The 24,463-nt window shown below is 40.4% G+C and overlaps 1 protein-coding gene across 1 annotated transcript in view; it reads right to left on the bottom strand.

The window, feature by feature from the left end:
* The window catches only part of LOC140363665 (nuclear receptor coactivator 3-like), a 40,228-nt gene that overhangs the window by 4,630 nt on the left and 11,135 nt on the right, over positions 1 to 24,463 (bottom strand). Inside the window, exons 2-12 of the mRNA XM_072450268.1 lie at positions 21,009 to 21,116; positions 18,644 to 18,804; positions 13,864 to 13,964; positions 13,365 to 13,539; positions 7,524 to 7,706; positions 6,577 to 6,663; positions 5,813 to 5,953; positions 4,623 to 4,770; positions 3,169 to 3,767; positions 1,193 to 2,313; positions 272 to 395 (exon numbers count right to left, since the gene is read on the bottom strand). Coding sequence (XP_072306369.1) covers positions 272 to 395; positions 1,193 to 2,313; positions 3,169 to 3,767; positions 4,623 to 4,770; positions 5,813 to 5,953; positions 6,577 to 6,663; positions 7,524 to 7,706; positions 13,365 to 13,539; positions 13,864 to 13,964; positions 18,644 to 18,804; positions 21,009 to 21,097 — 2,929 coding nt within the window. The 5' untranslated portion in view covers positions 21,098 to 21,116. The remainder of the gene's footprint in view (positions 1 to 271; positions 396 to 1,192; positions 2,314 to 3,168; positions 3,768 to 4,622; positions 4,771 to 5,812; positions 5,954 to 6,576; positions 6,664 to 7,523; positions 7,707 to 13,364; positions 13,540 to 13,863; positions 13,965 to 18,643; positions 18,805 to 21,008; positions 21,117 to 24,463) is intronic.

Here is a 24,463-nt window from a genome sequence, read left to right as displayed (position 1 = left end):
TAAATGCTACTCTAGGTTTGTTCTTGATGAGGGAACACCGTTAGAACATGGTTAAAAGCTCAAAGCTGTTGTTGTTTCTACATAAAATCTTATGATGAGGAAGAATATATGTCATTATTACACCTCTGTTATATAGTACAATAGTGTATAGTAAACACTGACAATACAAATGATACTTGACATTTCTAACTGAACTGTGTGTGTAGTGGCTCGACGTCAAGCCACTGCTACATCTGTTACTCTGTGTTGGCTTTGTTCCTTTCCAGCTCACCCTGCAAACCGTCGCCAAGGCAACCCTTGTTTCCTGTGTCGCTGGCTCCGGCTCCTGTCTGATCAGAGTAATAATCAGAGCCTGAACCTCTGAGATCTCCCAAGATGGACTCCAGGTTATGAAGCTGAATGAAACACAGCGATGGTGAGTGCAAATTGTACATACATTATTCATTTGTAGTAGTACCTGTACTTTTATTACTTAAGTAAAGTACAGGTACAGGGGCAACATAAATACTTGGGTATCACATAAGTATGATGACATTTTTTTACTTTCACACAGATTTTGAGATATGGTGATTTTGATAAAGAATTTAGCTCATTTCTGGTCAAAAGCGACTGAATAAATAACATAATTTATGTCACTTTGACATTTAAGTCATTTTTATCTATATATTTTTGTTAAACCTTTATGCCATGAAAGTGCTAAAAAGAATAATTTTGGTATTCTCAAATTCAAAATAAAAGTTATCTAGGCAACATTTCAAATCAGTACAAAATGTGGTGGAGTAGAAAGTACAAATACCTGCTCTCAAATGTAGTGAAAAGTAAAAAGTATCTGCAGTAAAATTAGACAGATTTTCATATTTTTCAAATCATTATTTGGTTGTGGGGATAGTCCCTGTGGTAAATAAAGGTTCTATCAGGTATTATTTGTCAAATTATGAATAATTTATATAGATTTTGGCCCTTGTTTAGAGTATGGTTGCTAGGTAACAGTTGTGGCATCACCTCTATGTCAGATCTGCTGCCCATGTTCAACCATGAAGAAACATAATAAACTTCAAACATTTTCAAATTGGGGAAAATGTAGATTTTTCTTCACTGCATTTTAATGAAATGTGTAGTTTATCATACTGTACATATGCACTTTAAGTCCAGTGCTACACTATCACTTCCACCACTGCTCATTTTTTTGTACCTCATCAGGTGGTTCAGACTTGATTTTGCCTTCAGGCAGTTCTGGAGCAGAGCCAGGCCCGCACCTGCCGGCCCCTGACCCTGCCCCGGCCCCTGCCCCGGCCCCTGACCCGGCGCCTGCCCCTGCCGGCCCTTTCCCCTCCAGATCCTCCAGTTTGGGCTTAACGTCTGGAGGCTCTTTGGAGTCGTCCTTGTTCAGGAGGTAGTGGAGCAGAGCGTGGGTCTTCTCCTTCTTTGGACTTTGTTGTTCTTGTTTGGGCTCCGTCAGCATAGCAGCGCCCGTCCCTGTCCCCGCCGCTCCCGCCTCGCCCGCCTCCTGACCGCCCAATGTCACTTTCCCTGTGGCCTCGGCTGTGATCTTCGCCACGTCGTCTGGAGTATTGCCGTTTTGGAGAAGCTTGTGCAGTATCCTGTGCTTTTCCTGGAGGGAGCCTGTGTAGTGGGCTGACGAGAGCGACGCTGACCCCGCGCCAGGACCACCGCCCTGCCCGGGAATAGGAGTGGCTGAAGAGGAGGACACCCCAGTGGAAGAAGGGCTTGTCATGCCTGCGGGGGGCTCCTTGGAGTCTGCGGGAGTGGAGCTGCGGGGCGGTGGTGGAGGGATGGGCGGTCCGCTTGTGCCCAGTCCCAGCTCTTCCGTGGGAGAAGTCAGTAACTGCAGCAGCTTTTTGTGGCCTTTACTGTCCGGGACCCTGCGAGGCGGCTGCTCAGAGCTGCCAACTCCGCCCTCGCCTCCGGTTTCCTCTTTAGCCGCGGCTGCCTGGCTGTCGGGCCGCTCTCCAGGACCTTCAGCCTGCGAGTGCTGATGATGGTGGTGATGGTGCATGGGGTGGTGGTGGTCGGCTGCGGCTGCTGCTGCTGCTGCTGACCCTAAGCCTCCCGCTGGACTTTTGGACCCTTCTGGACCTGGTTTGAGCAGTTGAGGGGTCTGAGACGAGGAGGAGTGCACGCTGGGAGAGCTGTCCGGTTTGTGAGATGGAGAAGGAGATGTTAACGTGGAGGGCAGCGAGCTCCCGACTCCTTCACTAATGGCTTGGAGTGCGTTGAGAGAACTGCTGGAGAAGGTGGTCGTGCTGCTGGTTCCTCCACTGTTGCTGTGTGCACCCATGGGAGAGTGTAAACCTGCGACGCAAAATGATATTTAACCAAATCTCCAGATCTCTAGTCACAATTAGCTCACAATGCTGAGGTTGCACAATGTTAGATACAATTCTGACTGGAATTTTCCTGATTGTGATGGCATTTATTTTGCAATTTATGTTTCTAGCAATTAATTTTAAAAAATCTAGTTCACATTCATTAAAAAAAAAACATCAAAGAGCATTAACATTTGCTCAAATAATAGAATAATTATCTAGCCTTGCTTAAAATGACCTGGATTCAGACAATTCATGTTAATTTGAGTGGTTTTGACCTGGTTAGATTTAATTGCTTATGTGATGTCAAATATTTCACTGGTTTCAAGACTGGTTACAAGGTGGAAATAAGGAAATACATTTGTCCATGAGTTTAGTAAAAATTCTTAACTCATTGGTAAATAATTTAGCTGGAAGTAAATAAACATACTCAAAGTCAGAAACATCTATAAATAAGAAACATAATCCATGTCACTCAAGTAAATACATCTGAAATAACAAACATTCTTGAAATTATTATTGAAAAGATTAATATCCAGATCTTCAGTCATTTTGTTTTTGTTGAGTTGATTTTGCTATAAAATATACAACTGCAGCCTTTGATAATTGTTAATTGACTTAATAACAATTAATCGTGTAGCCCCAAAATATGGAAAAAATTATTGCGATTAGATTTGGGATGGACGATTTAATGAAAGGATTCTAAAATATGAACTGACTAATGAACTAACTAGCACACAGACTAAACTAATCACAGCAGAACATGTTTGTACAGAGATAAACCACAGGGTTAGCAGGGTTACCAATGATATTATTAAACCAGGCTTAATGACAAACTAACCTCCGGGTGAAAACTGGTTGGCCCCCATCTTCGGGCTGCCTCTGGCCCGTGGCGACATGAGGAGGCCTTGCTGGGGTCCGCTCATTCGGGGACTCCCTGACGGACTGTTCATGCCGCTCAGGCCGAACCCGCCGCTGCTCTGAAAGGGAGGCTGCTGCGACATGGCCTGCCCCGGGTGGTTCATGGCTCCCATCGGGTTCATCTGACTCATGTTGTTCTGCATCTGCATCATCCGGCTGCCCATCCCTCCTCCTCCTCCTCCTCCTGCGCCGCTGTTTGGCCCGTACATGCCCCCAGCGCCCATAGCACCCATGTGGTTGGGGTGGTTGGGATGGCTGGGGTGGCTGGGGTGGCTGGGGTGGCTGGGATGGTTTGGGTGGTTGGGGTGGCTGGGGTGGCTGGGGTGGTTGGGATGGTTGGGGTGGCTGGGGTCGTTCATGCCGTAGCTCCTGTTCATGTTATTCATCCCGCCCATTCCCATGCCTCCGCTGGGGTTCATGTTCATCTGGGCGTTTGGGTTCGGGCCGCCCATGCTCTGCTGTCTCATGGCGTTTGGCATCATGTTACCGCCTTGACTTGAGCGGTATCCATTTGGTTCCCTGCGAGATAAAGAGAAGGGAAAGATGACATCAAACGGGTGTTAACATTAGAAGCTGCTGAAATAAGACTTTTTTCAGGCACTTGGTGTTAAAAACTAACGTAGTACAAGGATGTTTTTTTGAGCACTTAAGCATCAAACGGCTCTTGCTTATTTCAGCAATGTGAACGTTTTAATTCCGTGTGCAGTAAACTTTGCACTTTGGCCCAGGTCACCCTTGTAAAATAGGTCTTGATGGATTCTGACCCTGTTAAATAAAGGTTAATGAATACATAAAAAGCAGGATAATGCAGTTTTACTCAAACATGGACAAAACAAAACCAACTCTGAGTAAACTGTCAATGAGGGAGCACCGTTATAATTAAGCTTTAAAAGTCATTAATGTGCGGCAACACATAATAATAATTACACATTAATTTGCCTTAAGAAAGCATGAACACAGACTTAGTTTATTAAGCATGATTCAGGTTCAGATTCTTAATAAATTTGTTCACTATGAATTAAGTCAATGCTCAAGCGTCACTAAGGCAGGAATAAGTGTAGTTATTATAAAGTGTTAAATATGTTTTATGGAGATGAGTTACAACATAGCTTATTAGCCTCCATCAACTGCGTAACCTTTTTTTGTTGTTCATGAAAAGCCTAAAGGAAATGATATGTTCTGAATCTCAAGTGTGTAACATATATAATGAATGAATCTACAGTCAGTAGATGTTGCACTTGAAATATGTTGTTTAATGCCGCTAGGCCGGATTATTTCAGATTTGAACTAAGCATTTGCATTTACATTTGAACAGCAAACATACCATTCCGATGGGCTTTATCTAAGTGCTGTGAGCGTAGTGTGTGCACTGACCTCTGCAGCAGGTGGGTGGAGATGAAGCCTTGTGGTTCGTTGCTCATGGGATGTCGGTACAGTTTGCTCTTGGTTTGGGCTGTGACTGGAGTCCCGTCTGACAGAGAGAACCTGTACAGAGGAGTCTCTGCATGGCCCTGCAGGAAGGCTACGGGGGGAAACACAGCCTTTAGTTCAACTGTGGGAAAGCAACTATTATAAACCTGTAATGTCCATTCAAAATTAATTGTTTTCCCCCATTATTCAATCGTTAATGTCTCGAACTGTTGGGTCCGAGTGGTTTGTCCGTTCAATATTTGTGAGAAATCTTGGTGTGCCAACTTAAACTCTCTTTATTTTGGTCTGGATCTGACTTCTCTTGAGCGCTTGCCCAGCTGCTCACAGGTGCAAGGCGTCACCTAAACGTTACTCCAGTCCTGGCATCACTGCACTGGCTTTAGGCTATCCACAGAATCCAAAATGTTGCTCATGGTTTATGAGTTATTGTCCCGCCATGTTCCTGCTTGTACCATGCGCTCCTCCTAAAAGCTCCTCCTCTCAGCTCCACCTGCATGTGCCCAGATCAAAGCTACAAAGCAGAGGGGCCTGAGCCTTCTCTGTGGCGGGGCCCGGGCTCTAGAACAGCCTCTGCATGTTAGAGCTGCTGAGACACTAGCGCAGTTTAAATCTGTGTTAAAAACCTGCTTTTTCTCTCTGGCCTTTTAAACACGAACTGAGCTGAGTCATTATTATTTATCTGTATTTTTAATTGATTATACCATATCTATGTATCTACTGTACTTTTCTGTACAGCACTTTGGGCTTTTAAAGTTGTAAGTTTGCTTTATAAATAAACTATGTTGGAGTCAAGTCGCTATATTTTTGTCCTGCTCACGCTAATACTCACTAGTATTTCATTCTTCTCTTCATTTAGTACAGCTCATTTTCACAGTATGGTTCATTTGTATAAGAGTAAACTGGGGATCTTGAGTATAGTTTCAAAATGATAATTTATTGTGATTCTTTCTGGAACCATTTCCAAATTTGTTTTCATGACAGGCCTGTTAATGGCTCCTCGTGTAAATTCTATCACTTTTGATTATGTTTAAACTAACAAACATGTATACAGAGCTGTAAGTCCAAGTCCAACTACTGCTCTAGCCTCACTCCTCCGTCTGTTTGATGAAGTATCGTTTGAGAAGTATCAGCACCTTCGTGATAGTGGCGTTTGTGTGACCAGGGCTGTCCATCGCTGTGCTGGAGGAACATCTGAATGCAGCGTCTCAACAAATCCTCCCAGCCCGGACGCATTGAGGCGCGGAGAGAGTTCTGGTCGATCTGAATGAGTTTACCTACAGGACCAGAGCCAGGAGGAAGCAGAGAAAACCATCACGTGTGTGAGACTTAACCTAAATGTCACAGGTTTTCAAGTGTTTTTCTGTCTAATAATGACCTTGCTTGATGTGATATTACCTTTGTCAAAATATGTATCATAGTTTTGTATCAAAAAAGTGTCAAGTTTGAGTGTATGTCATCATCAATAAGGCTGCAACTAACGATTCTTTAAGTAGTCGACTAGTCAAACAATTATTTAGAATGTAGATGTTTTGTCTATGGTCGATGAAATGGTTTATTCTTTTTTGAACATTTTGATTTAATAATGTTGCCATCTTTGTTAAAACAGGTATTTTTGTGTTTTTTTGTAATTACAATTATAAAAAAATACAAGTATGATTATTTGAACAGTAGCGATTATTCAGATTAACAGAACGGAGGAACACATTGTGCTGAAAGTTTAAACTAAAAAAAATCAAAAAAATAAAACCTTTGGCCCTTGTTTACGATATGGTTGCTTGGTAACTCGATGTCACCTTTGCGGCTCATGTCCAGGAAGAACAATCACCACAATATAATGACGTTTCCCGTGTTGTAGTGCAATGAGCGGTGTGGGAGTGGAACGACGCACTGCACAGACCTGAAAGCTCGTGGCGCGTGTTGAAGCTCTCGGTTCTCTCCATCGCGGTCACTCGTCGAGCCACGCAGATCATGCAGGATTGTAAGTCTGCACAAACAAGCAAAATGATGTGTCTTACTATCAGTCATTATTAACTATGCACACAAACATGATAAATCAAGAGTTGTATCGAGTAAAAGAAAGATTATTGTAGGAGGGAACTGCTAAAAATCACATTTACGTAGAGTATTTCTGGTCGTTGGTATAATTAGGTCTCACATTTTAAATATTATTTTATATTTATTATACTGCTGAAATTACAACAACTACTACAACTTCTTGATAACATTTCTCAAGTAAAAGTACAAAATAGTGGTCCACAAAATTACTCAAGACAAAAGGAAAAAGTATTTGAGAAAACTTCTACTTAAGTAAGAGTAACTGTCTGAAAACTTTTACTGCCATTACTGCTACTACTCTTACTTCTACAACTACTCATATAACTACTCCTATTCCAATTACTACTACTATCGTACAACTACTACTCCTACTAGAACTACCCTACTCCGACTACTCCTACCACTCCGACTACTACTACTCCAATTACTACTCCTACCACTCCGACTACTACTACTCCAATTACTACTCCTACCACTCCGACTCCTACTACTCCAATTACTACTCCTACTCCAATTACTACTTCTACTCCAATTACTACTCCTACCACTCCGACTACTACTACTCCAATTACTACTCCTACCACTCCGACTCCTACTACTCCAATTACTACTCCTACTCCAATTACTACTTCTACTCCAATTACTACTCCTACCACTCCGACTCCTACCACTCCTACTACTCCAATTACTACTCCTACCACTCCTACTACTCCAATTACTCCTCCACCACCACCACCACCACCACTACTACTACTACTACTACTAACAAGCGCATGTTTCTCGTTGTACCTTCTCCCTCTTCGATCATGGCTTTAGGCTGCGTCAGAGCGAAACATTGCATGGTCTCATACAGAGGACCTCCATGCCCCTCCTCCATCGGGCCGTGGGCGTGGCCAAACTTGACCAGCATCCGACAGGTGAAGGTGTGGCTCTTCTGGCGCCCGGCATCTCCGCCCCACGACACTCCGTTCACTGAGGAGAACACATGACACTTTAACAGATACTACTCCAGAGCTAGTTTGTATCTTAAATCTTTGTATGTGTGTGTGGTCGTAGGAGCGATGACAATATTTTTATGGCAATCAGAAATGTGCCTAAAAATCTCTCTATTGAGGTTCAAGTATTGCATAAAAAGTGACAGGTAGGGTTGTCAAGTATCAGATAGTAAATACTTCTACCAAAGCCAGACACTCATATGAGTATTGTTTTGTATTTAAAAATACTAGGACAAAATGTGACATTTCCTGAACAGTTTTAGAAGGCGTATTGGAACACATGCTAAAATAGAGTATTACTATTATTTTGTGTTGAAAAATACAGTATTACAGAGGTGGGAGCAAGTATTTGGCCTGTCAAGTCTGAAGCAAATCCAAGTTTCAAGTCTTTTCAAGTCATTATACTACACACATTGTTAATTGTCAACATTTTTGTAATACAGTGTATATATATGCTAATTATCTATAGTGAAAAATAATACAAGTAGACAATAACTCAAGACTCTGTAACATACTTTTCCTTCCTAAATTGAAAAGCAGAATCCTCATTCTTGCTGTTTGGACTGGCTAAAAGGACCACGGGATTAATGTAGCCGAGGTGTCAATTTCCAATTCTTCTCTCTCTGTGTGTGTGTGTTTAAGTGTTAGTGTGTTTAATTGTGTGTGTGTGTGTGTGTGTTTTTAAGTGTGTGTGTGTGTGTGTGTGTGTTTTTAAGTGTGTGTGTGTGTTTAAGTGTGTGCGCGTGTGTGTGTTTTTAAGTGTGTGTGTGTGTGTGTGTTTAAGTGTGTGTGTGTGTGTGTGTTTAAGTGTGTGTGTGTTTAAGTGTGTGTGTGTGTGTGTGTGTTTAAGTGTGTGTGTGTGTGTGTGTGTTTAAGTGTGTGTGTGTGTTTTTAAGTGTGTGTGTGTGTGTGTGTGTGTGTGTGTGTGTTTTTAAGTGTGTGTGTGTGTGTGTGTGTGTGCAGAGGCCAGGGACACTCAGTAATCCATCCTCATTTAGGCCTGCCTCCTCATCACAGCTCCCTCCATAACCCGACACAGACAGTCACCTTCACATATAACACAGACGACCAGCTGAGGCCTGACCACAAGATAAAGGTAGTTGTGTTTTCATTCAAGTGGTTTTTGGATCAAGGTCAAATTGAACTGCATTTCAATTATAAAAATGTTCTTTGTAGAATATTTTAGATACTTAACAATTGCAAAATGCCTTCACTCTTAGAACTATTTCCCAATTGACATACATGGATTTTTTTGTCCTTTTTGCTACTGAACCTACCTGGACAGCTGAGGGTCAACACAGGCATCCTTAGCAATGTTTTGGAGAAGATTGACTTTTCTGGTTAAATAAAGGTCAATCAATAGAAAAAAATGGGCTTCCTCTGTTCTATGGGAAAGTCAATTTGAACTTTTAGCAAATCACAAAGGCTGTCAATGCATAGGGTTTTAAATGTCCAGAGCAGAATACAACATTCCATTACCAATACGGGCTGAAAAGCTTGTGATCAATCATTTAAACATCACATAAAGATCTTCAGTCAGTCGTGGCCTCCAGCCTCCACCACCAACACACGTCAACACATGTTCTTTCAGTCCGACTTCCACTAGAGCTGCACAATATGCCGCAGTCCAATCAAAATTGCAAATCGAGAGCGCAGAAATTTCAAAAGGTTCAACTGTTCAGAATAGAGCTCCCGATCCTGAGGCTATCCCAGCATGCACCACGAAACTCCGCGCTGGTAGAGATGGCGGCCGGGTTTTTGCACTGAAACAAACTGCAATGATCAAACTTTCGGACTTTTTTTGTATTAATCATTGATCTGTTATTTAAGCGAGAGAGAGAGAGAGAGAAGTTTGAAGAGAAAAGATCACAAATGCCCTTTAAAAACATAACATAGTGTTTGCATAATCGATAGTTTCATAATTTAAAAGTAAAGTTGAACCAATGATTTACGGGTGTTTATTAATCCTGTCGTGTACAAAAACTTCACATTAGTCAAAGTACAACACGTTTTCTACCTATTTTATCAAGATTGCAAACACTATATGTTCAGAGTTTTATGATAAAGTGTATTTCTCACAAAAATCTCCAGAGACACTTTTTGACAACATCAGACGTTGGGAAGTGAATTAAATGTCCAGATTTTGCCCGATTTAGTGGCTCCATCTACGCGATCTAAATTCTTTAAAAGCAAACTCCTGACATGCAACGGTCGCTAAGGTTTAATCTGATTTGTTGTTATTTACGGCTTCATTTAATGACAAAGAAACTCCAAAAGTTGAATTTAAAGCTCGTTGCCGTTCATGTCGACAAAAAGAGTCACATATTCTCTCTTTTTACTTAAAAGAACCTGTAGTTTAGGTCTCTACCAACTGAAAAGACCACACATCTAGTTACTATAGTTGCATTGCATTGTATAAATCACTCAAATGACATCTAGAGCAAACGCAGTGCTGTCCTGTTTAACTGCAAATCCTCAAAAGCTGTGAAGACGTCAGCGTTTTGGCGTTTGGCGGCGGTTCACCGGTCACGTCGGCGCTCATTTTATTCATAGAAAGAGATAAAGAGGTGGAGGGCGCCGAGGGGAAAGCGACGACAATAACAGACAATAAATGTAAGTTTGCAGCTGGCGAATGAAGAGCGAATGAGGCCGGAGCCCAAAGGGACACGAGGCACCGTCAGACACAAAGAGAGGGACAAAAACGACGCGAGAAGAAGTTTGAAGACGCAAAAAGGGAGGTTTCAGTTCGTTGATAAGTGCGGTTTGTCAAGTTGCGTCATAATCGAGAGGACAAAGACGTTTTAGAGGCGAAAAAAAGTCAATCTGATCTCCAGAAAAATGTATGGAGTGGACTTTTCTGCAGCAGTGGGGAGGTTTTTGTTAAGATTTGAGTTGCAGATGGTTGGATACTGTTCATTTAGGAAAGTTTTTATAATGACCTTGCTTTAGAGTTATTGTGTCGTTGGCATAGAGACGCTTCCATATTATCGTTTATCGTGATGTTTTCCATTTTGGTGACTTAATTGACTTTATCTCTCAGAACATTTGATTTCACGACTAAAAAATACTCATTGTGACTGTTTTAGAAGCAAAATTAAGTCTTTTTATTCCAATCTGTCATCCAAAATAATAATCTAAATGTAATGTACTTTTTTTATCTGGCAGATTTACTTTATTTTGAAAAGAAAGTCTGATTTAATTAAGCTGGGCACAGATAGAAACAATGGGAATGAAAGAAAATGACACTCTTGGTCGCGGTTTCTGGAATCTTTTACTTTTTGTTTTATTCTTACAATAATTGGAACAGTAACATTTGATATGATGACATCCCTAGTTGTTCAGTCATTACGTCAAATCAATAACAGGGAATAAGCATAGAAAATGTGATGTTTCTTCTCACAAAAATCCTTACTTCAAAGTGTCACGGACAGACTTTTCAATTTAATCTCGTGATTATAGTTATTGCTCCGGTCAATAAGAAAAACTGTAATAAAGAACCCGTTAATTACTTACAATTACAGCCCGAATGATATGGGCACGCACAAAAGCCACTCGTCAAATCTAAAACATCACTAACTAATTATAATGTCCTCTCTTCCTCTGCAGGTTAACATTTGACACATGCAACGGCCTCAAACGCTCTCAATTATGACCCAAATAATGATCATTTCTTCCCATAACGGAGCAGTCGTACAGTAGAGCGGCGCTGTGTAGTTACTGGAGGAGCACGTCGGCTTGAGCACAAATCACATGTATAATTCATTCGCTTTTTAAACAGTGTTCCGTCCACACGACTCGATCTATACAAAGACAACTGTATCACACGCGCACAAATGTAAAGAGCTGTAGTGTGCATATGCAGAGAGGCAAACAGGAGGTGCATTATTCAGCACTAACACGTCTCCAGATGGCTGGGGCGGGATCAGAACGGAGCGCTACTTTGCACTGCCTGGGCCGGTGCGTGTGATTGACAGCCGGGAGCCGCTGCAGTGGGCGGGTGCTTCTGTAAAGGCTCTCGAGCACAGGAGCCACTTCCCAGAGAGCGGCTTGAGCGTGGCAAAAGCAGAATATCACTTTATTTTCCCACCCAATAGCTGCTGCATATTAGAACTTAAAAGGAAGACTTGGGACGATTTTAGAAGCAAAATTCAGTCATTTGGCTTCAATCTGTCCTTTTTTTGTGGCTGTTTACATCATTACAACTTTACTTTTGCATTCAGAAAGTTTAATTTCATAAAGCTGGCACATGCTAATGGAAGAGAAATGTATTAGAATGAAATCAATTTAAAGATTTAATTTCACAAACTCCATTTAAATACAAAGGAAATAAGGCGCAAATACTAGAAACCAATTCCGATCGCTTTTTTTAACCATTAAACGTTATTTTCAACACAAAAATAATCCCACTTTCTTTCTGTAACCATGTGGTTTTATCCCAGCTCTGAATAAGATGAACCTTTATTTAACCAGGTAAAAAAACTTTGAGATTGAGACTTGGTCATTCTAAAATTGTTCAGCAAAAGTCAAATTCTGTCCTGTTTAAGTGACATTTTCCATATCACTGCTTGTTCAAATGAGCCTCTAGTTTTGATTAGAATCTGACCTTCTGACCTCCTGCTTCAGCCAAAAGGCCAGAGCTGGTGTCATCTCAGCGACCAGTGCCGTTCTATCCTCCCGCCCTGAACCGTTCAAGCCTCCACGGAGCAAATCTGTGACCAGCGGGTGCATTGTGGGAAAACCTTTGACTAGGACAATCACATTAGTCTTATTGTGGATAAACCAATCACAGCGCTCGTGGTCTGCGGCACTTCAACGCGCCGTAACGTTTGGAACCGAAAGTACATCCACAGCACGATCAAAACACACGTAACTCAATCAAGGTGCACCGTTACAAGGACCTCGGAGCGCATTGTCCCGCAGCGATCTGGAGTCCTTTTCCAGTAATTACACGAGTACTTCTAAGTGTTATCGTGTACAAACCCCGGAGAACCTGCACCGTGTCGGTCAGTGCCACAGTAAACAATAACCCCGCCAAAAAACGTGCCAAACCCGTGTAACTGTAAATCCCTCATCAGGAGCCCATTCACGTTTATTTGACTCTCAACTACAAACCGGCATCTTGAACCAACTTCGTCTCAGCGTCTCTTTTAATAATCATTGCAATATTTTTCATTTAAAATTGTTCGACTTATATTACAAAAAAATCCTGATATTGCTGAAGTATTCTCACAATAAGAGAAAAAGTAAGAAGTGTTTCTGACAAAGAAATCAAAAGAATCAAGAACAATAACTGCATTTAAGACATGAAACATACCATAATAAGTATGAAAAAGAAAATTAGGTTGTCCAGAGAAAGGAATGTATTTACAATGTATTTGAGTATGTTAGTTCATTGTAATGTGTTTTAAAAGTTAATTAGAAGTTGAAAAGGGGGCAGATGATAAGATTGATTGCTCTTCTTTCTGCTCCTTTTCATTCATTCTTTTATGCAACTGTCACTGATAATGTATTTTATATGTTATGAATGAAATAAAAAGGAACAAAGAGAAGGTACAGCATTGGCCAGCAGACTCCACATGTTTGTTGTGTGTGTTAGTGTGTAGTGTGGAGTGTGTTAGTGTGTAGAGGTGCTCACAGTTGGTCTTGGGCAGGTTCTTGTGCAGCTCCTCTCGGTCTTCTTCGTGCAGGATGGTGTACACGCTGGTGTTGATGAGCTCCTCCTGTCTGTATTGGAGGTACTGCGTCACATTGTCCGACACGAACACGATGTTTCCCTCACGATTCACCACAAACAAAAAGCCGTCCAGGGCCTGAGGGGACAATAGAATCTTCAAAATGATGGCGCGAAACGGCAGGTAAAACGGGGTAAAAGCAAAAATGCTTGTAAATTGCATATATTAACTTATTTGCAGAAAAAAAATGTTTAAGAACAAAATGTTGCCTTATTTTGAGATTTAATCAAGCAAGGAAATAGATAAAATTAAATCCTTCAGTATAAAATATTGGATGATTGTTGCAACCTTATGTAGTGACATAAGGTTCATGCATTTAGACCTAAAACCTAAATGAAGGACAATCAAATGTAGATGGCAGTGTTTCTTTACCATATGGATTGATATGAGGCCAGGACTCACCTGCAACAAGAGCGGCCCCAAGTGATCCTTGTCAATGACGCCTTGACCTGTGGAGGACACGTCTGACTTCTGCACATCGTCTTCACTGGACGTCGCTTTGCCTGGAAAACGGTAACAAAATAAAGTGAATATAACAATAAGTGTGTTGAAGTGTGGGTTTAATTGCATAATGATCGAGTTAATCGATAATCGGGATTATTCAGGACATTTTAAAATCATAAGAACTAAAAAACTATCATCGCTACCATTTTAGAAGCAAACTTAAGTCATATCAAGTCATTGTATTGGCTAACAAAACTAAACCTGAACGTAAAAAGCATTTATTCCTGGCTGTTTATGTCACATTAGCTTTATTTTATCATTCAGAGAGTTTGATTTCATAAAACTTCTCACAGACTACAGAGGAATCCGTGACTGTTGTTTGGTGATGTTTCAATCATCGCAGACAAGCGGTGAATCGTGCAATAATCAGAGCAATACAATTTGATATTGTGACATCTTAAAGGTAGATATCGACCATCATGGGACGTTTGTGGGAAAATATTGTTTTGAAGTGTGGGTTTAAGTGCGCAGGGACCGTAATCAATACAAAGACAAGGTGACATGTTGTGCATACATACTAAGGTGAATAAAGTGTATTCTTTAGGCAGCAGGTCGGACAACACACAATGTTGGACTGTGCTGAAGAACGAAGGGCTAAAAGTGCAACTATCAGGTCTGTCTCTAGTCAGTCAGTACTTGTGCTTCACCAGCAGGGGGCAGCGCTTCTTCACTTGACTTTAGGTTTGCAGGTAAAGAGAGAGAGAGAGGGGGAGAAGCTTCATGTGAGAGGAGCAGGTAACAGAGAGAGAGAGAGAGAGAGAGATAGAGAGAGAGAGAGAGAGAGAGAGAGAGAGAGAGAGAGAGAGAGAGAGAGATAGAGAGAGAGAGAGAGAGAGAGAGAGAGAGAGAGAGAGGGAAAGAAAGAGGGGGAAGAAAAAAGAGAGGAAAGAAAGAAGGAAAAAAAAGAACGTGAGAGGGAAAGAAAGGAAAGAAAGAGGGAAAGAAAGAGGGGGAAGAAAAAAGAGAGGAAAGAAAGAAAGAGAGAAAGAGGAAAATAAATAGAAAGAGGGAAAGAAAGAAAGAAAGAAAGAGGGAAAGAGGGAAAGAGGGAAAAAGGGAAAGAAAGAAAGAAGAGGGAAAAAGGGAAAGAAAGAAAGAGGGAAAGAGGGAAAGAAAGAAAGAAAGAAAGAAAGAGAGGGGGAAAGAATGGCAAGAAGAACGAGGGAAAGAAAGAAAGAAAGAGAAAGACAGGGAAAGAAAAAAGAAATGAAGAGGGAAAGAAAGACAGGAAGACAGGGAGGGAAAAAAAGAAAGACTAGAGGAAAGGGGGCTTTGGTGAAGGTGAAGGGCAAAACTAAGGCAAAAAAAATAACATTCAGTGTTAAGATTGTGACCAAAAACAAGGCGATTTTACAATAACTGACGCCATAAATTAGAAAAAACGTATTCTCTACACCAAAGAAATAAAATTTTAAAAAGACAAAGACAAAAATAATAATAACAAACAGATTCTAAAAAGCATGTTCAGGAAAGGTCCAGTTTTGTACTGTTTTTGTAAACTAGACACTCATTTGAACTTGAATTTGTTATTTTTATCAAATAGCATCTGATTATTGAAACTTTTGAACATTGCCCCTTTCACCAAGTCTCCTCAAGTAAGAATTTGACTCTTAAAAATGAAGAAAGAAAAAAACTCATTGGACTGAGTCCTTCTGTGTCGTGTCTTTTACTTGTATTTGTTTGCTCCATAAAAATAAAACAAAAAGTAAAAAAGAAATACCCTATATTCTATAATCTTTTAAAAATCAACCCGTTTCTTTTCCTGCGTGAGCTCAAAACGATGAACATATATCTTATTTCAATAGTTCATTTGTTTCTTGTATATTTGGATAAAAGTGTGCACTGTTTTATGTGCATTATCCCTTCAAATAAGGACTAAACTTAAAATTGAGGCTAAAATATTCATCAAAAGTGAATCTATGGCATTATTGGCTGACAAACTCCATAACGCAACAAACTAAATATGTCGCAATAACACCCAAGTCCTCAACCTGTTTTGTTCAAGAGAATATTAAAAAAGCCTGATTTTGTTCACCATTTTCCTTCTGTCTTCAGTTTAACTTGATTTAGTCTTTTGTTTCATTTTAATACAACTGAAATGATAGTGTCAATAATATTGATACAGCAGGAGAATCATTTCAAATATCGTATATTAATACCGTTATTAATAAAAAGACAACAGATGGCAGTGGTCCTTATGGAGTGTGCTAGAGGAACCACGGGGGATAAAATGTACTTATTTAGTATAATTGTATATAATTCACATTTTGTGTACATGAATCAGGCCTACAACTACGACAAAACTGAAAATCACACGCGTTAACTAAACACAAAACTACACCAAAACAATAAAGTAAAGCAGTTGTTGACTAAATGTTGAATGAAACTGATAACTGATTAAATATGTCACTATACATCACCTTTTTACCAAATACTAGCGACTTAAAACTCTTTTAGTTTGAGTCGACGGGTCAAAAGGTTATTTCTTTTGCACATTGAGACGTTTTAAATACATTATCAACCACATAAAGGTTAACATTTGGGGACTGGAGGCTTCTAGATGGAGAATGATTATGAATAAAGTGTATTATTGTTCAAATTCAGAAATAATTACAGGATTCTAGTGATCAAAATATGATTAAAATTAGTATTTGGAGTCGACTAGTCATGATTAGTCTCTTAATCATCGCAGCCTTATCAAATATGCACACTTTCTTGCAATCTGCATTTTATTTTGAATTTACAGCCACCTTATCAAGTGAATATACTAAAAGTAGCTCTAAATATAGGTCTTAATGTGGATTTTAGTCAAGAGACATTGACAAAAACTAAAGGATCGTGTCAAAATGACCAATATTCGACTCTCCAACTCTCTGAAAGTGATTGAAAAAGAGCAGAGCCTGGCGGAGCGAGCGAGGAGCGGGTGAAAGACTAAACGCCGAGTCATTTCTGTCTTCGCCACGTAACTATAGCAACCCGTCAGCAGCCTCTTCCTGTTCCCGACGAGCTGCAGAGACAAACACGGGGAAATAAAACCTCTCAAACGGCTGCCAAAAGCCACTGTCAGCGCGAGGATCTAAAGAACTAACTGAATATCTGAGTGTGATACGTACATATATTTAATCTGAGTCATGTGATATAGTTTGTAAAATACATTTAATCCACATTTTGGCAGCAACGTATTGTGTTGCAGATTTTGGAAAAGTTGACTAGTAACTGACTAGTCGAGAATGAAAAATGACCGTAATCGTGCTTTGTTACTGTTATCTTATCTTGTTATCGACTAAACAATTTCTTATTTTCATGAATAATGGACTTTTCTCATAAATATTCTTTATTCAGAAGCCTTCAGTCAACATAATTCAACCTTTATTTAGTTAAGAATGCATGGTGAAAGTCTAAATGTACATTAGAATTAATAAATAATCGTTAGTTACAAACCTATACATACATTATCCCAATCAGGAGCTGTATATTGTGTATTGTATTGAATTGCAAGACACCCGGAGATGTCAGCACAAACTAATCTCTTTTATCTAGAGCAATTCACGTTGCTCTTGTTTCCCGCCCGCAGCGGTCCAGGGCTTTGGAGGTGTGAAGTGTGTAAAAATGGCGAAGGAGCACAGACTCTGCTCCTCGGCAGAACGATGGCGCGGCACAATCTCCTGCAAACGGCCAATTAAAGGAGCCGCAGCGAGGCCCAGAGCTCGCGCAGGTCCTGCCCATGCTCCCTCCCAAATACCAACGCTGGAAGCTCCAGAGAAGACGGACAAATGCTAATTCAACCAGGACGCTGCGGCTGCAAACCATTTCTGTGCACTTGTCTCTTTGATTCCTCATCTGTCAATCACAATTTGAAAAGCACAACCTGAACCAATCTATATAAATACGGTCACGTCTTTGGGATTAGCATTAGCTTTGAGGCGCCTTTATAAACACCAACATGTTCTCTGCAATTGTCTGTAACTCGCTGCTTGTGGCCGTTATTTGTCTTTTTTTAAACTTTCGTTCGAGCAAAACTGGTCTTGCCCCAGGGAGATACGTTGTAAAAGCAGCTCTTATTGGTCAAAATGAGACTACTGTGTGCTGTCAGCGTCTAATCACAAAGCTTTTAAATCATGAGGACTAGGAGTTGCGTTGTTAGCAGGCTAGTAGTTATAGTTGGTGGTAGTTATAGTAGTTAGTCATTAGGAGGCTGAGAATGCAATGGGAACGTGAGGAACAAGTTTGGAACGCGGCAAACGTGTTTAAAATGCTCAGTTTTTCACATTTTTAATACAGCGCCGTTAAATATCTACTTTATGCTTTGCACAGAGCCCATTGGAGGCCTTGTAGAGGCAATTCAACATCATTTAACGGCTGCATACATCTCATACCACAGATTTGGCACAGTTTGGCAGCCACAACGGCAGTGCCATGGCAGCTGTGGCTATCACCAAATGAAATAATAATGAGGTGTAAATTGACTACAAGAGGCCAAAAAAGCACTTTCTCTCAAAGATATGATGGACAAGTTATTGGACAAGCGGGTGACGCCACAAGGCCAAGTCACTACGTAAGAATCCATGCTTTTCTAGGTATTTTTGAGCAATAAAAACACATGTAACGGTACAAACGCGGCGACACAGTGGGACATCTTCACGGAGACACGGTTACACAGTCTTGAAGCGGCGCTCACCCTGCTCCTTTATCTGCCGGATCTGCCGCACGGTCTCCTTGAGGATGGCGCATTTGTCGGGTTTGACGTTGAAGCTGTCGATGTCGCCGAGGTTTGCGGAGATCAGCTCGGCCAGCTCCTCGATGTATTTGCTCTCCTGCTCCCGGCGCTTCCTCTCACACCTGAGGAAACATGACAACGAAGGGCTTTTAGGTGATACTGATGACAATTCAATGATTATTCATGATTATTGAGACTTATTCTGACTAAACGAGAGTAAAATCTTTCATTTTCTTTCATTCCCTTGGTTTAGTTGTTACTGTTCCTCAAGTTTGTGACCGACTTTAAGAGATTTAACAGCCAGATAAAAAAAAAAAAGTGATTTACATCCTAGTCCATTATTTGAACAATAGGTTGAAATAAAAATACTTAATTTTGCCTCTCAAATGGTCACAATTAGCATTTTTTGGTTCCTAAGATTATATTGTGACCAGAATGTTCATGAATTTTGATTCACCTAATAATCTTGAAATCCCTACTACCAAATATTTGTAGTCATATTTTTAATAATTGTAATCTTTATCTGGTCTGTACAGACTCCAAATCGCTAAATACAAACATACTTTTCATCACAAAGACAATGACATTATTATTAAATTGAACTGATTCTCATTAACTTAATTCACAAATATTCTCTAAGCCATCAGTCGCCACATTTCAACCTTTATCTGGTTAAAAATGTGTGGTTCTTCTAAAAAGTTGTTAGTTGCAACTCTGCGACAAGTTGGCCACTGTCCAGGGTGTACCCCGCCTAAGGCCCGAAGTCACTGGGATAGGCTCCAGTCACCCGCAACCCCGAAAGGGAACAAGCGGTAGAAAATGGATGGATGGATGGATGGATGCAACTCTAACTAACCTCAGTCTGAAGGTGAAGCTCAAGCCCAGACCAAATGCTGAATAGTTAATCTGCAGCGCTACTTTCCCTGATTCATAATTGACACCCAGTTATGAGAGTATTTGCTTTCGACCCTTTTAAACAGTATTTCAGATTATTATGAAAATAAAAGCTTTAGAGTATTGAGAAAAGAATGCATAAGTAGAGGTGGGTTTTACTCTGACGATACTATGACAATGCATCAGAAAAGTGCTTAAACGTCTTAGTCGAGGCTCGAGTTAAGCTCAAAACATAAATGTACTGTAAAATCAACAGCAAATATATATCTGACTTTATTCGAAATTTACAATGCTTTTGTTTTATTTTTAATCAACTCTTTTGTATCCTTTTAAATAGTTTATAGACTAGACGCTTAAAAAAAATCATAAAAAGGACCACATATTGAAATACAGACAAATCAAGCGGTTTCAATACAGTGAATAATTAAAAAAAAAACATTTATCTGAGGTTTTAAAGGGCAACAACACCATTCAGTTTCAGACCCTTAAAATCAGGTTTGTTTCACATTAAATTGTCTAGTATAATTGAGGTTATATTGCAATGGTAAGGGACTTTGAACATCAGAAGTTAAAAGTCCTTCTCAGGTTGAACCAATTCACTGTGAGGTGCATTTGAAACTGAAATAAATACAATATAAAATACAACTTCATATGTCACTTAACACTATCATAAAGTAGTATTTTGTAACTTCCTACGTGAAATGATTCAGCATTTCTGACTGAATCTAATGAACGGTGAACGGGTTAGACGTGGGAGATGTTAAATGGATACTATCGGAATTTACTTTTAGAGAATATTTTCTATTATTAAAACGCAAAAAGGACCTCAAAGACAGACAGAAGCTAGTGTTATTTCGCAGTCAATATTCCTGGCCTTTTGTAGTAAATTTTACTCATTTTATTCTTATTTTTTGTGCGATACTCGACTTAGACATTTAGGGAGACATTCTACGCTTTGTGAAAATACAGCTGAATAAATATTGAGATATTAGTTTCTTCGTGAGGATAAGCGCTGAGAGAACTCTGAGAAACTCTGGATTATCTTAAACCCTCCAGAGTTCAAACGAGGACACGATCTTCTCACACAGGACAGCCCACAAATTCCTCCTCCTCCTCCTCCTCCTCCTCCTCCTCCTCCTCCTCCTCCTCCTCCTCCTCCTCCTCCTCCTCCTCCTCCTCCTCCTCTTTTCTCACACCTCCACTCTTTTCCAGCTTTTCGTTCCCCTCACTTTCTGCTCCTTCCCCATTCTGATCTCCTTCCCCATTCTGATCACCATTCCCCTCACCATTCTCCTCACCATTCTCCTCACCATTCTCCTCACCATTCTCCTCACCATTCTCCTCACCATTCTCCCTCACAGACAGAGTCACAGTGATCTGCAGACAGTGACCCAGTGGCCCAGTTCCCCTCGTGTCTCGCCCGCACACTCACCCCAGCCCAGGCGTGTCGCACGTGGACAGTTTGCGCTTCCGGTTGTCTGAGCTCAGAGGCTCCATGGAGTTGTCCCCCAGCCCGCTCATCGTGCGCACATATCAGCACCTGCGCAGAGACACAACGCACACGTTAACAACACACGTTAACAACACACGTTAACAACACACGTTAACAACACACGTTAACAACACACGTTAACAACACACGTTACAGACACGGAGAAGGCTCGTTTTAGCAAATGCATGTCAGTAACAAAGAGCGATTTGTGCATAAAAAGTAGGCTATGTTGACATTTAAACAGGTCGAGGAGATTTACGTTTCGAGAAAATAACATGAACGGCTAAACTGATTTAGCAATTCCAAGCATTCGCCAACATTTAGGTCTAAAAAGTAAAAGGATACAGTCCCAATGGATACAGCCGGCATCCGAGGGAACGCCCACTAACAGAGCTCTGTGTGTGAAGCAAACCATTAATGTCAATGTAGAAGAGCTGCTCTGTCACCACGGTTCAACTACAAGAGAAGAATGAAGTGGACAAACACATAAAGGCTAGAGAGATGTGGGCTCTCGTCTGCGATTAAATTACCGTACTTTTCGGACTTTAAGCCATTACTTTTTTTCCCCATGCTTTGATTTTATAACAATTAGACTCATATTCACAAATAAATAAGTCTAATGAGGAAGTGAATCTAGATGTGGTGAAACGCAATGCGATATAGGGGTCTACAGTTTAGAACCTGCCGCATTGAAATGAAACTTTCTTAGCCCGACCTGCCCCACCAGTCAAAAGACAATCCTGCATCACTACTGTGGACCATATATTTGTGCAAATATCTCATGTTTACGTTAACAACACTTGCTAAGCACAAGCTCAGTAGCAGATGAACCAGATGTGAAGACACCGGTAAATCAGCTCACACAGAGTCATCAAGGACAGAAGGGACAGCTCAGATGTGTTTCATGTTTGTTAAGCTTCAAAATGCTGTGTGTTTTATTACAATCCAACACTATTTCTCTGATAAATTAGTCTAATTAGACCCGCGCCGCAGCAGCGGACTGACCTTCGGCTTATTGACAGGTGCGGCCCGTATATGTACAATTACTTGTTTCTTTGTCAATTTCGTTGGAGAGGCTTTTATCTAGGAGCGCTGTATAGACCGAAAAGTATGGTAATAGATTAAAGCATTTAAATTAACATATAATGGTATATTTGTGGTCCTGATGAAGCAGAGAACTCTGTGTCTGTTAGGACTTTGTTTTTCAAATATTCACCACAAAAACACTACACTGTACTATAAATGAAGAATGTATAACCTAAATTAATTAAAAATATGTTTTGTTAAAGATTTGTTCACATTAGTTTGGTAGAACATAAGCATTATATAAAGTTAGGGTGACCCGAAGTCTCCTTTTACCCAGGACAGTCCCAGTTTGTCCCAGTTTTATACAAGAAATGTCCAAGTTGTCACAGATTTTGACCACTTTAAGACCTGCCAACAATAAAGAGGGGAATATATTGTTGTTTCTTTAGCTAAAATGGAGAAAATCTGGCTTTAGAATAACCAGATCATAAAAATTCCACTCATTATATTACATTCTGACTCACAAGTCAGCCGTAAAAGAGGTGCGAATGAGCTGTGAATTGACAGAGTGCATAAAAATTTCCCTTTTTTACCCCCGCTTTTTACAGTTTTATTATTACCCAGAGCCCAATTCATTTATAAAATTTGGTCACCATAGATAAAGTACAAAAACAAAAAAGGCACATTATCAAAGTATGTATTATAAAATTATGATTAAAAAGGCCTCACTAGTTTGTATGCGTTCTTTAGTATTCTCCAACACAACATGGCTGCCAGGTTACCAAGGCGATGAATATCTCCAGCCTTTATCATAACCCACTGGTCAAACGGCCCAAAGCCAACGTTAGCCAGTTGTATTTTTACTTTTCTGAGGTAACTTGATGTCATTAACTTCCATTTATACTCGGTTGTGACTTGATTTGAATTAGTTGTGCTTAAAATAGACAGAAGAGGGAAAAAGTTGAGTTTCCTTTTGAATCGAGACTTTCCACCCGTGCCAGACCATGCCCGCTAAACCAACGTGCTGCAGACTGCATCTATAACAGGATATTTGTTGTGTGGACATTCTATTCAGTCCCCTAAATAATTGCAGTCTTTGCGATTTGAGAATTGTGCCAACTCAAATTGCAATGTTGAATATCGTGATATTATAGATCAGTTCCCTTTGAAAATGTGGAGATTATCATTAACAACTGGGATTTTTCAGGTCAACAACTTACAAATGCATTGAGTAATTAAACCATTAACTTCATATTCAGTGCAAAAAATATATATTATAATTGTCATGTACGGTATTGATTAATATAAACATAGCATTTCAGTTCTAAATCGCGGCAAGGTATTAAAAATGTGTAGGCCTCATTTTGTCAAACTTTTATTGTCATCCGTATAATATAAAGCACTGCCTTTATCAATAAACACCTTTACGTTGTGTTATGCCATAGAGATCACCAAATGAAACACGTAGCTGTAGATTTAATATAACTGCAGACACAATCATCATTTTATGCATTACTTTTGACAATTGCAGACCAAACAACAGTGATGTTCTTCATTTTCTTTCATTCATAATGTTCAATCTGGTATGTGACCAGCTTTAAGAAATCAAACTTTATTTTTGTTTGTTTGTGTCTGTAACTGTCTAAATGTTTTTAATGTGTAAGCGTTCTGTCAAATTTGTAAAGCACCACTCACTGTTTCTGTTGTTTTACCTTTCTTACACATTAGACTGAACTGAAACGACTTTGCTTCTAAAACTGCCACGTTATTCTTCCTCCGGGTCTCACGATTGCACTGTGACCCGATTAATCACACTTATCGACCAATAATGGAATGGAGTTGAGGCCGCTAGCAGCAAGTTACAGTACGCATCGGGCTAAAATTAGAATAAAATCTGCAAATAAAATCCTCTTGGCAGGCAGCAGCAAATATCAACACGTCTAGTCCTCCGCCTCCACCGCCTTGTTTCTGTTTGTGCCTTCGTGGAACACACACAGAGACACACAAAGACACACAAAGACACACACAGACACACAAAGACACACACAGACACACACAGAGACACACACAGAGACACACACACACAGAGATACACACACAGAGATACACACACACAAAGACACACACACACACACACACACACACACACACACAGGATTAGCCTCGTCTCTGCGGATGACCTCGCTGTACACCGCCGTCTGCATCCCACAATGCAACACTCTGGTGCAGGAAGTGCACGAGGGAGCTGCTGGTGAAGGAGGAGAGAGCAGAGGAGGAAGAGGAGGAGGAGGATGAGGATGAGGAGGAAGAGGAAGAGGAGGATGAAGAGGAAGAGTGGAGACTAAACAGGTTGTTGTCAGATTGGAGTG

This window comes from Eucyclogobius newberryi, unplaced genomic scaffold (genome assembly GCF_026437365.1).
Source record: "Eucyclogobius newberryi isolate DKJ021-1_F unplaced genomic scaffold, fEucNew1.0.hap1 SCAF_171, whole genome shotgun sequence".
NCBI lineage: Eukaryota > Metazoa > Chordata > Actinopteri > Gobiiformes > Gobiidae > Eucyclogobius > Eucyclogobius newberryi.
The sequence above is the reverse complement of the archived record's forward strand: the minus strand, read 5'-3'. Positions and strand labels throughout refer to the sequence as shown.